The sequence below is a fragment of the Andrographis paniculata genome, unplaced genomic scaffold (genome assembly GCF_009805555.1).
Source record: "Andrographis paniculata isolate CXL003 unplaced genomic scaffold, ASM980555v1 Contig66END, whole genome shotgun sequence".
Classification (NCBI taxonomy): domain Eukaryota; kingdom Viridiplantae; phylum Streptophyta; class Magnoliopsida; order Lamiales; family Acanthaceae; genus Andrographis; species Andrographis paniculata.
This window is the reverse complement of record NW_026137602.1, coordinates 2,685,114-2,696,200: the sequence shown is the minus strand read 5'-3', so window position 1 is coordinate 2,696,200 and position 11,087 is coordinate 2,685,114. Positions and strand designations below refer to the sequence as shown.

General features: G+C 33.5%; 2 protein-coding genes across 4 annotated transcripts; one reads left to right on the top strand and one right to left on the bottom strand.

Annotated features, from left to right (window-relative positions):
• The first annotated feature begins 789 nt into the window (after positions 1–789).
• Positions 790–7,666, top strand: LOC127263004 (SWI/SNF complex subunit SWI3A). 3 transcript variants are annotated; one of them, XM_051291913.1, is made up of 8 exons: positions 810–878; positions 1,002–1,609; positions 3,039–3,578; positions 3,681–3,844; positions 3,926–3,975; positions 4,320–4,462; positions 4,548–4,750; positions 7,649–7,666. In XM_051291913.1, the coding sequence occupies exons 1-7, from the start codon at positions 827–829 to the stop codon at positions 4,743–4,745; spliced, it is 1,755 nt and encodes a 584-aa protein (XP_051147870.1). In that variant the 5' UTR covers positions 810–826; the 3' UTR covers positions 4,746–4,750; positions 7,649–7,666. The 3 variants fall into 3 exon arrangements, with proteins under 3 accessions (XP_051147868.1, XP_051147870.1, XP_051147869.1); XM_051291912.1 differs by lacking the exon at positions 7,649–7,666 and adding an exon at positions 6,759–7,150; XM_051291911.1 differs by lacking the exon at positions 7,649–7,666 and having other exon boundaries at positions 790–878; positions 4,548–4,984.
• On the bottom strand, positions 7,425–10,328 carry LOC127263005 (cytochrome P450 714C2-like). Its single transcript, XM_051291914.1, has 5 exons — positions 10,029–10,328; positions 9,702–9,928; positions 9,359–9,603; positions 8,885–9,263; positions 7,425–8,040 (listed from the first exon to the last, which is right to left on the bottom strand). The coding sequence occupies exons 1-5, from the start codon at positions 10,294–10,296 to the stop codon at positions 7,612–7,614; spliced, it is 1,548 nt and encodes a 515-aa protein (XP_051147871.1). The 5' UTR covers positions 10,297–10,328; the 3' UTR covers positions 7,425–7,611.
• Positions 10,329–11,087: the final 759 nt, after the last annotated feature.

The following is an 11,087-nucleotide window of genomic DNA, read 5'->3' as shown; positions in this document are numbered from 1 at the left end:
ACCTTATACCATATTTGTCCAAAATTGATGTTTAATTATAATAAAAACCTAAATTACGTAAATTTTTAAATCTTAAATAAATTTTTAAATTAAATAAATAAATAATAAATAATTTTCTTTTTTAGATTTTGTAAAATAAGATAACATTTTGTTTTGAAAAAATTATAAAATAAAGAGTTAAATCAATTATTTATTTATTTATTTTACTCAAAAATTTATTTAAGATTTTTTTATCTATTTTATATAAAATTTGCATTATTGAATTCATATTTACAATAATAAAATATCAGTTTTGGACGAATAATATATTTTTTACAAAATTTTTTTTATGACGTGGGAATCCGCAACTGCTACTCGAAAAAAATTCAAATAATAAATAAAATACATGATATTTTATGCATTTTTATCAAAATAGGGTGTTATAGAAGTTATTAAAAAAATAATAAGTAAATACAAATTTAGTTGACATAAAGCTTATTTAAATTTAAAATATTACTACTACTCCCTCCGTCCCATATAATTTTTTCTCTATTTTTATATTTTTGTACCGTACCACGTAATATAATTTGTTTTTTTATTTTTTTAAATATAATTATACACTTTAATCACATTTTAAATTTTAATTTTTTAAAATTTTTAATTAAACTATTTAATTATTTTAATATTAATTTATAATTATTTTTACATTACAATTCACCACCCTTACACTAAAGTTTGTTTGTTTGGTTTTTTTTTTTTTTTTTTTTCAAATTACTAAGGAGTATAAATTAATATTTGCAATTGCCGTAAGAGACCTCTGAAACCTCCAAAAATCACCGGGGGCGCCATGGAAGGACCTTCGCAAGATTTGGAGCTCTATACGATACCCAGCTACTCCAGTAAGTTCTCGTTCCGAGCCATCTATCTCTCCGTCAACTTTTAATTTGCATCTCAATCTAGGTTATTTTGCCCTAATTTATCGTATTTAACGATTTTTCATTCGCGTAATTACGGGGAATAAGGTTGGTTCTCCTGGAACAACATCCACGAAGTGGAGCGGTTTTCTCTGAGGGAATTCTTCGACAGCTGTTCCATCACCCGCTCGCCGCGAATCTACAAGGAGTACAGAGATTTCATAATTTCCAAGTACAGGGAGGATCCTTCTAGAAAGCTGACTTTCACGGATGTGCGGAAGTCACTGGTGGGTGACATTAGCGTCCTGCTTAAGGTCTTCACGTTTCTGGAGAAATGGGGATTAATTAATTACAATGTTAGTGGTGATACTGGTAAGGAAAATGGCGATGGAGGGAATCTTAGGAGGTGTGAGGATGAGGAAGAGAGTTGGAGGGGTAGGGTGAAGGTGGAGGAAGGGGCACCCTATGGGGTGAGAGTTGTGGCTGCCCCAAATTCGATGAAACCGTTGGTTGCTCCGCCACCGCCGCCTCCTTCCATGGCTGTGGATGGCGGCGGCGTTGTTGGGGAAGTGGGTGAAAGCGGATTTAAATGGCCGCCATTGGCGTCGTATTCGGATATATATGGTGAGCTGATGCATCAGGAGATAAAGAAGGGGTTGTATGTGTGTGGAAGCTGTAAAGAGGAATGTGACTCTGCTCACTATGAGTATGTAAAGGTAGTATGGCTGACCTTCGATTTTAGTCCGTAATATATTTGTTTATGTAAGTGAATTTGGTTGTGTAGATAGTTTGGATTTTTTGGGTGGTTTTGATTTGTTCAGTATAATTTCTTCGTGCGAATTGAAATGTAGGGCAGTTTTAATGGAATGTGACATTTTACTTGATGATCGAGATAGGCAAATTAGAAATACCTTTTATATGACAGTCGAAATATGGTTATATAATAGTGAAAATTGACTTTTTTGTGTGTTGTTTTGATTCGTTTGTTATCGCGTGTCTGTACAGATTGAAGTGTGAATAGGGTAGTTGTAATGGATTTTGACATTTTTACTTGATGATCGAGATAAGTAAATTAGAAATAGCTTGAATATGACAGTCGAAATATGGTTACATGGTAGTGAAAGTTAATTTCTTGTGTGTTGTTTTGATTCGTTTGTTATCGCGTGTCCGTACAAATTGAAGTGTGAATAGGGCAGTTTTAATGGAATGTGACATTTTTACTTGATGATCGAGATAGGTAAATTAGAAATAGCTTGAATATGGCAGTCGAAATATGGTTATATGGTAGTGAAAATTAATTTTTTCTTTGTGTTGTTTTGATTCGTTTGTTATCACATGTCCGTACAAATTGAATTGCAAATGAGGCGGTTCTTATGGATTATATGATCCTTATTTGATGATTGAGTAGATAAATTAGAAATAGCTTGACTATGACAGTCGAAATATGGTTACATGGTAGTGAAAATTAATTTCTTGTGTGTTGTTTTGATTCATTTGTTATCACGTGTCCGTACAAATTGAATTGCTAATGAGGTAGTTCTTATGGAATATATGATCCTTATTTGATGATTGAGTAGGTAATTAGAAAAAACTTGAATATGACAGTCGAAATATGGTTATATGGTAGTGAAAATTAAATATTTGGTTACGATGCTCGATAATATGGTTATATGTTGGCGAAAATGAATCATTATAGAACTTTCTTTTTTGTTTTCTGTGGTGTAAGTCCGAGCTGTTTTTTCTTTTCACATGGCTTTAGCTATTCTTATCCATGGCAAGTTTAGGGGCCTTAATGCTGGTAGATAAACCATTCTTACAGTTTGACATGTATTAAGCCTTCCATCCGGCATTTCTTTCACGTTGTTTTTTCCTCCTCCCAAGTTTTACTGTCGCATAAATGTAAATTTATTTTGCACTTCTTTCTTGTGATACAGTACAGCAATGAGTTTCATTCTGCAGCTTTTATATTTACCGAGTTAAATATGGTTTGATTTCTTATCAAGCTATTACAGATCTATCATATAAAAACTTATTTTTAATTAGGATGAAGTAAATTTGAGCTTAATATAACTTTTAGCTACAGCTAGAACTGCAGAAGAAGATTCGCAAACAGCTGAATTTATTATTCTTCATTTTTTGTATCAGGAAGGGAGCTTCATTCTTTGCGAAAAATGCTTCAAAAGTGGAAATTACGACAACGAGAAATCAGCAGATGATTTCAATTTAAAAGAGAATTCAAATCACGGCGCAGCATGGACCGAAGCAGAAACTTTACTCCTTTTAGAATCTGTTTTGAAGCATGGCGACGATTGGGATCTTGTTGCTAAAAGTGTTCAGACAAAGAGTAAACAGGAATGCATATCGAAGCTTATACAGCTACCTTTTGGTGATTTTATGTTGAAATCTGCCGGCATAAAGAGTAGTTATCTGGATGATATCGGTGATTTCAATAGCTCTAAGCCAGCAGGGATAGAATCGAACGAATCACAAAAACAAGAAGTCACAAAGACAAAGGACCATGAACCCGAGAAACCCGAGGAACACGAGCATGAGGTTAAAGAACAGAGCCCCGAGTTTAAAGAAAATGGCGAAGAGCGAAATGGAGATGCTGAGAAAGAAGGTCCGCCTCAGAAAAGAGTGTGCACTCGTCCATCTTCGGATACTGAAAATTCCTTGATGAAACAGGTAGTTTTAATTCAGTTTTAGCATAGCATTTTTGTTTTTTTCACAAATCAAATCGATAATACAAAAAAAATTTGAAATTTGACAGTATTGATGTCTTACTAGGTCATCCGTGTTGCAACAATGCTGGGGCCACATGTAGCCGCATCTGCAGCCGATGCTGCTGTTACTGCCCTTTGCTACGAAAACCAGTGTTCGAGGGAAATATTTGACGACGATGACAATTACAATGTTTCAAAAGCGTCTCCCAAAACTGATGATCAGAAGAGGTAATTCTTTCACCCATCCAATTTTTTTCCTATATCTCAAAGATTGCAACTTGAGTTAATATTTCGAATACGGTTCAATAGGACTTCTGAAGCCAATGATTCCATGGAAGAAAAGCCGAGTAACGAGTCAGGTCCGATGATAATTACTGTTTCTCTCATTCTTTTAAACTTTCGAAAGAGATCATTCTTTTAGTGTTGGTGTGAGATTGGATCAGGACTCAAAGAAACAGAACCCGCGCCTATTATGTGGATGACATCTATTTTATAGAAAAAAAGCATCAATATAACTTTTTAAGAATCATTTCTTTCCCTAATTTTGTCTAAATAGTTAAGTTGGAGGCTCATTTTCGAAGGTCATCACAATAATAGGCGCGTGATTCTTAATTGTCGTTACTTTACCCTTTATATCTTTATTCCGGGTGAATATTTTTTGAATAAGTAGGTGTGTTGAGGTTCCCGAGTTTTCGATCTCCAGATAAGAGTATAATTCCGCTAAATTTGAGGACCCGGGCTGCAACCGCTGCAGCTCTGGGTGCTGCTGCTGCAAGCGCAAAGTTGTTGGCCGATCAAGAGGAAAGGGAAATCGGCCATCTGATGTCCACAATGATCGAGACACAGGTTTTTAGCCCACTCTTCGCGTTCATCAAATTATGGCAGTAATAGTAAAACGTTTTATTGGAATGATTGTTTCTTCTAAATGCAGCTCAAGAAACTGAAACACAAGATGAAATTCATCGATGATCTTGAAGCGATGATGGAAAAGGAGCGCGCCCAGATTGAGGAACTCGAAGAATCTCTTGTAGCAGATCGGATAGACGTGCTGCAGAGGGTATTTGCTGCTGGCGCTAACAAGTCGAAGGAGCAGATCTCGACAAAGCACCCGATGGATACTGCTCGGTGAGACTGGTAAGGTTAACTGCATTTTTCCATTTTATGTTTTAGATAATGAATATAATATATATATATATATATAATTAGAAAATGGAAGCCTAGTCGAATTCTTTGCTCAACTTCTAGAAGATGAATGCTAGCGACGACCTTCGTATAATGTTTATGGTACTGTTGGTATAATGTGAAACCTTAAAACTCTAACTTAAGATTGCCAAAACCTTAAATGCGCTCTATTGAAATAATTTAAAATATCATGTCGTTGATTTATTTCAATTTAAACTTTAGTTATAAATGTTGTGTCTCTTTCGAGTGTTTGAATACATGATCTTGTTATATTTACTTGTCGATCAATATATACTAGACGAAAATTAGATTTTAAGGAAACGTAGTTCCATAGTTTGAGTGAGATTAAAGCTAGTAAACGACAAATGTGCGCCAACCATGTTAGTTTGGGACATATTGTATTATCTTATTGTTGTATTTCTTATGTTGATACTTGATACATGTGAAAATAGGTAATTAGATACGTAAATTTGAACTTTACGTAATTGCGAAAACAAAACCTATCCACATTTACATGAGATAATACTTATCCAGACGATAGTTGTGTAAGATGTTTGAAAACTAAGTTGAATAGTAGGACCCTTATTTTGAAGGGTGCTATCTTGCATATTCATTGTTATGTATATATTTGAATTAATTGCGCAAGATGGATTAAGATTATCGATACAAAGGTAAAAAAAAAATTGGAAAATTGTTATGTTTGTGTGGGCTCTCAAGTAAGATATATATTTATATTTTTTCGAATATGTCAAAAGCGTATTTTTGAATAGTAAGCATGGCCAGAGACAAGACTACTTACAAGATGAAATTCTATATTTCTCACGTTGAAGAGATGTTTTATGGCAAAATTCTATTTGAACATGAATGATTGTAGCTATACATTTTGTCTTTGATGAATTTGAATGGACAAATGCAAAATCTTGTAGTATAAAAGTCGAATCATAAAAAGATCACATGAACTTACGTAATCTTTTAATATTTGTCCATTCAAATTTATTAAGACAATATGCATAAGTACAATTGTTCGTCGTTACATGTTCAAATGCAATTTTGTAACTATCCAAAGACAACCTTTTGTCATGATCAAGAAACTTTTCTTTTCCTATTTAAGTTTCCCGCACAAACTTAACATTTTCCCAAATCTTTTCCGCCATTGTATCGATAGCTTTTGATTCATCTTATGAAATAGATCATTGTTTTATACTATTCAGTTTATATTTCAAATATCACACACATATCGTTAGAAGAAATATTATCCCATGAAAAATGTGGACAAGTTTTCAAAAATAATGTCATAAATTTATTGTCAATCATGTACTAATGTGAGGAGAATGTATATAACTAAAAAAAACGAGTAATAATAAATTTTCATAAACATCAATCATTATTAACAAAATGAGCGGTTATTACTAGACATTCATCATTATTTCTCGTTGGAGTTTTCTAATACACATCATCTTGTTCATTTTCACCTTATACAATTTTAGAATATCAAAATTTGTCGTAAATATAGTAATTAATTGCACACTGAGATAAAATATATATATATATATATTAGAAACATGTTCAATACCATCATATTCAACAAATTAAAACGGTTAATTACACATAATCATTGTGAAAACAAATTTTCAAGATCAAATTAATCACATCCACTAGAGACATGGTACCTTGATTGCATGGAATACCTAATCTACGTCTTTTGTAGCATATTTTTCTAATGTCGACGTAAATGCTTGGTTCTCTAACTATGCCAAGCAATCAATGTATTAGTAGTAATCTATTTATATTGTGTAATGTGTATGCTATTAGTAATGATGAATTTGGGTTTGGCCTAGCGTAGCTCGAGTTTTAAAAACTCGAGCTAGACTTAGATTTTTTTGGGCTTATTGTAAGTTTTTGAATTTAGTCTTTTCCATTTTTTTGTGCTAATTTATTGGGCCGTGTTCATTTTCTATAGCTCTATTCAAAGTCTTTGTTCGCAACATCTTACAAGAAGATATAGGTCTTCATTTGCAAACTCAAGTAAGTAAAATCCTCTTTCCTTTGACAAAGAAACCTCGAGGCTCTGAAACTAAATTTGTCGGGTTTGAGTAATCCTAGAAGAATTTTAAGAAAATATCGTATACATTTTTATTGCTTGCGTGATGATAAAATATTTTTCTGCTACATGAGTATGTATAGTAGAATTTGTGCAATAAGTACATACTATTAACTCGAAAATAGTAACGACTTAGTCTTAGATTTTTGTCTTTGAAATCGTTTCGTTGAAAATCTTCCTTATCTTGATAGCCTTCTTTGTCTCGGAAATTATAGGGTTTGTTCGTCTAATAGTTTGTTTTTTTTGCTCATATGATTCTCAATATATAAGTAACATTTAACATTAAATATTACTCCCTCTGTGAAATAATAGTATTTTATTAGTTAGTGGAAGTGTGTAAGAGGTTTTTGACATTTTTGTCATTCGACTTTATATATAAAGTAATGACATCTGTAATGGTATATTTGTAATTTAAGTAAAAATTAAAAGAGTATTGTGATATCTGTGTATGATTACTTTTTTTTTTTAATAGGAAATAGGTATTTTGAAATGAGACAAATGAAAATGGTAAAAGGAATGCTTTGAATTAGGACGGAGGGATTATTTTTTACATTTTCGACATGATTCTTTATACCTCACACAAAAATAAATACCTCAAACCAAAATACTGAAAAAAAACAAACCTTATAACTTCTTCGTAACCGCAAATTACATTCAACATCCATCGTCTTGATCTTTACTCATTTCTCATTACGTCGCTTCACATGACATCTCACGTAAGCTTCCGTGCCAAAATCTTGACTCCGTAGTTCGGTTGAAGGGACAATCTCATGACGGGCGAATGGACATAATTGGGAGATAGCGTAAAAGAGAAATTGGTGACAATGGATGCGACGATCAACTTGAGCTCTAACATGGCTAAGTGTTGCCCGACACACACTCGTTGCCCTAACCCAAACGGCACGTACGCCCTGGGGCTCTTGCAAGCCCCGGCGATCCCATTTTGAAATCTCTCGGGTTTGAACTCAAGCGCGTCGAGGCCCCAAATGGACGTGTCCGTGTGCAGTGCCGCAACCATAACCATAACTTGGACGCCCTTGGGCACCCGGATGTCGCCTATAGTAATGTCTTGTAGCGCCTCACGGGACACAACAGGCGTTGGCGGATATAAACGCATGCTTTCTTGAATCACCATAGTCAACTGAGCCAAATTTTTCGTCATAATTCAATTTATCTTTTATATGTATATAAAAATTAAAATCTTAAGTGAACAAACCCTTTGTTGTTGTAAGGGTGAGCAAAATGTTTAAAATTCGAAACTTCAATATGATTCCAAATGAAATTTAAAATTTAGTTCGAATTTTTGAATTGGTTCGATTTGAAAATTTTATAAATTTTGAATTTTTGGATTCATATACTAAAAATCCGAACCAATCCGAAATCTGAAATATAAGTATTTAATATATTTTTATTATATATATATTTAATACTATTATAAAACAATTATAAAAAATAAAATAAACTTTAAAAAAAAATTAGAATTTCTTTGGATTTTTAATTCAAATTTCAGATTTTAAAAATAATAAAAAATTTCAGATTTTTTTGTTTGGTTTGAATTTTTTAATTAGAATTTCAGATTTTCTATTTTAGTCTCTCCATTCAAAATTTCTCATTTTTTTTTATTTTAGTCTTCTCAAATCTTTTTATTTTCTAGGATAAAATTCTCTTTACATACATTGTATTATATTTTAATAAAATATTATTTTACCTAATTTCGGCTGCCAAAAAGTAAATAAAAAAATTATTAGTAGAGGGAGGGATTAATAATTTGAATTCATATAAATTGAGGTAGATTTTATTTTAATTTTTTTTTTTAAAAAAAAGTAAAAAACAGTAGTATTAATTTAATTTGATAATTTTGACAAATAAAAAGAAAAAAAGTTGATATAAATAATAAATTCACAAAACCTCCCCAACCCCTAACCAACCAAACACGGCATAATGTTTTTGTAAAGAGTTAGAAATAAATAAATGTTGAAGCGAACCTGTTTCATGTTGCGAAGCATGTTCATGTCGGGGCTCCGGCGGCCGCCGCAGACGTCGTTAATCTCATCTCTGACTCTGCTCTGCCACTCCGGATTGGAAGCCAGCAGCATCACGCACCACGTCGCGGCGGAGGCGGAGGTCTCGAATCCGGCCAGATAGATGTTTCGGCAGTTGTCCACGATGAACTGCCGGATTGAAATTGATTTGAAATCGAAATCGAAATGGCTGCTGCTCTCTGCGCTTTCTAGAAGTTTCTGCAGCAAGTCCTTCTCCGATCCTCCTCCGCTCATTTGCCTTTCCTTCACCGTTTCCATGATCAGTGCCTCGATTTCCCTCTCCAACTCCGCGATTCTCCGGTTGTTCTTCGTCGGGAGATATCTGTGCGTTCAATGCAATAGTAATCAAGGTAATCGATCTGTATGTCTGGTTTTTTGATTTCCCGTTTTCGATAGAGATTGATTGATTATTTTTACCTAATTCCGGGAACGCCGAGAGATGTGATCCTGGTGGATATGATCTTCGAGAGATGCCCTAATTTTTGGAAAATCTGTTGCACTTTGGAGCAGTTTCTGCCGAAACAAGCTCTGGAAATTGTGTCGCCGGAGAATCTTTTCATATAATCATCGATTGTGATTTCCACGGCTCCTCCATTGTCGATTTCATGATTCAAGGAAGCTACCAGTTCGTGAGCTGATTCAGTGATTATGTCCATCATTCCCTGCGCCAATGCATTCAAGGTGTTCGACGAAATGCCTGAGAGAAAAAAAAAAACACAGAATAATACTACTAATGCTAATGCTATGATAGTGTTCTTACCTTGACTTTATCCATGAATAATTCAGGTGCTATGATCTTCCTCTGGCGTGCCCAAATCGAGCCATTCGACGTCACGATTCCCTGCCCGAGCAACGGACCGAGATCCTCCCGCAAATGAGACGGCTTCCCCAAGTCGAGCGACGTGCAGGTTGCTATCGCCTTCACTAAATCAGGTTTCGACACGTACAGTATTTGCAAATTTCCGAGCGAAAACAGGTACAATGGACCTGCAATCACCAAGGTATCATCATTGAATCCCATTCATGTTTACTCTACAATGTCGATATTTTTCATTTTGAATACATACGTACGTACATATATACATACCGTATTTCTTTCTACTTTGCTCGAGAAAGGAGAAAATAAAGTCGGCCGTGTCGTGGATGAGGGGAGGGCACGTCTTCTCCATCTCATCCCGGGATTTCTTCAATTCAAGAATGTTGCCTAGCATGAACTTCGGAGGATGGCCATCGATCCCTTGTTGAACCAAGATTCTGCGCAGCTTTCGCGGCTTGGCGACGAGAGTGTCGTAGAGTCGAAGCAGTAAGAATCCAAACAGGATCACAAACACTGGAAAAATCATTTCATCAACCATCTGTAAGTCCAAAATTCTTATGCTTTGTTATTATTTTCTCAAGCTTAAAGAGTGAGATCCTTCCTGCCTCTTTATATATATATATATATATATATTTTGTTTGTTTCATTGCTGTTTGAAATTGATTTGAAATATTGAATTTTGTTTAAATAATATTTTAATGTGATATTTTATTAAAAAAAATAATATCGATGACAAACATGTTGAACCATATCTTGCATTATTGACTTGAGACTTGGAAGTTGGCATTGTTCCTCTCCACTAAGTATTCGATCTTCTTCGACAATTATTTTGGAAATATTTTTGTTTTTTTAATTGAGTGGTGGATGTGATGTTTTGAACAGATTTTGTAGGTAATATTTTAATTATGAATTGATTGTGAATGTGATGTTTAGGGTTTTTTAATTTTATTTATTTATTTTTTTATGTATAGTACGAAAATAATTTGTTTAATTAATCTTGTGAGAAAATATATGTATATATTTTTATTGAGAATTATGTACTTTTACTTTGAAGGATTAGATTATAATACTTATATTATTTGTATGGATTAAATAATTATGAGATTAATTAATATGGTGTGTGTTTACTTGTAAGATTATGATTTTCTATTTTGGTTTTGAATGGTAAAATTTTGAATTGAAATAGTTAATTGATGTGATATAAATATATAAAATTAGATTTTAGTATAATAAAACAAATAAATAATATGTTTTTTTGGAATGAAAAGAAAGTTGAAATAGTAAAATTAGTTATTAAATCCCACAAGTAAATACACCCACGATGTTTAC

What these genes read in the sequence shown, in the direction of transcription:
- LOC127263004 (XM_051291913.1), top strand. Translation starts at nt 827, where the DNA reads ATGGAAGGACCTTCGCAAGATTTGGAGCTCTATACGATACCCAGCTAC. An exon ending in AAAGCCGAGTAACGAGTCAG is followed by an intron (nt 3,976 to 4,319) that starts GTCCGATGATAA and finishes TTCGATCTCCAG; the next exon opens with ATAAGAGTATAATTCCGCTA. An exon ending in CCACAATGATCGAGACACAG is followed by an intron (nt 4,463 to 4,547) that starts GTTTTTAGCCCA and finishes TTCTAAATGCAG; the next exon opens with CTCAAGAAACTGAAACACAA.
- LOC127263005 (XM_051291914.1), bottom strand. Translation starts at nt 10,296, where the DNA reads ATGGTTGATGAAATGATTTTTCCAGTGTTTGTGATCCTGTTTGGATTC. An exon ending in GCAAAGTAGAAAGAAATACG is followed by an intron (nt 9,929 to 10,028) that starts GTATGTATATAT and finishes TGGTGATTGCAG; the next exon opens with GTCCATTGTACCTGTTTTCG. An exon ending in TATTCATGGATAAAGTCAAG is followed by an intron (nt 9,604 to 9,701) that starts GTAAGAACACTA and finishes GCATTGGCGCAG; the next exon opens with GGAATGATGGACATAATCAC.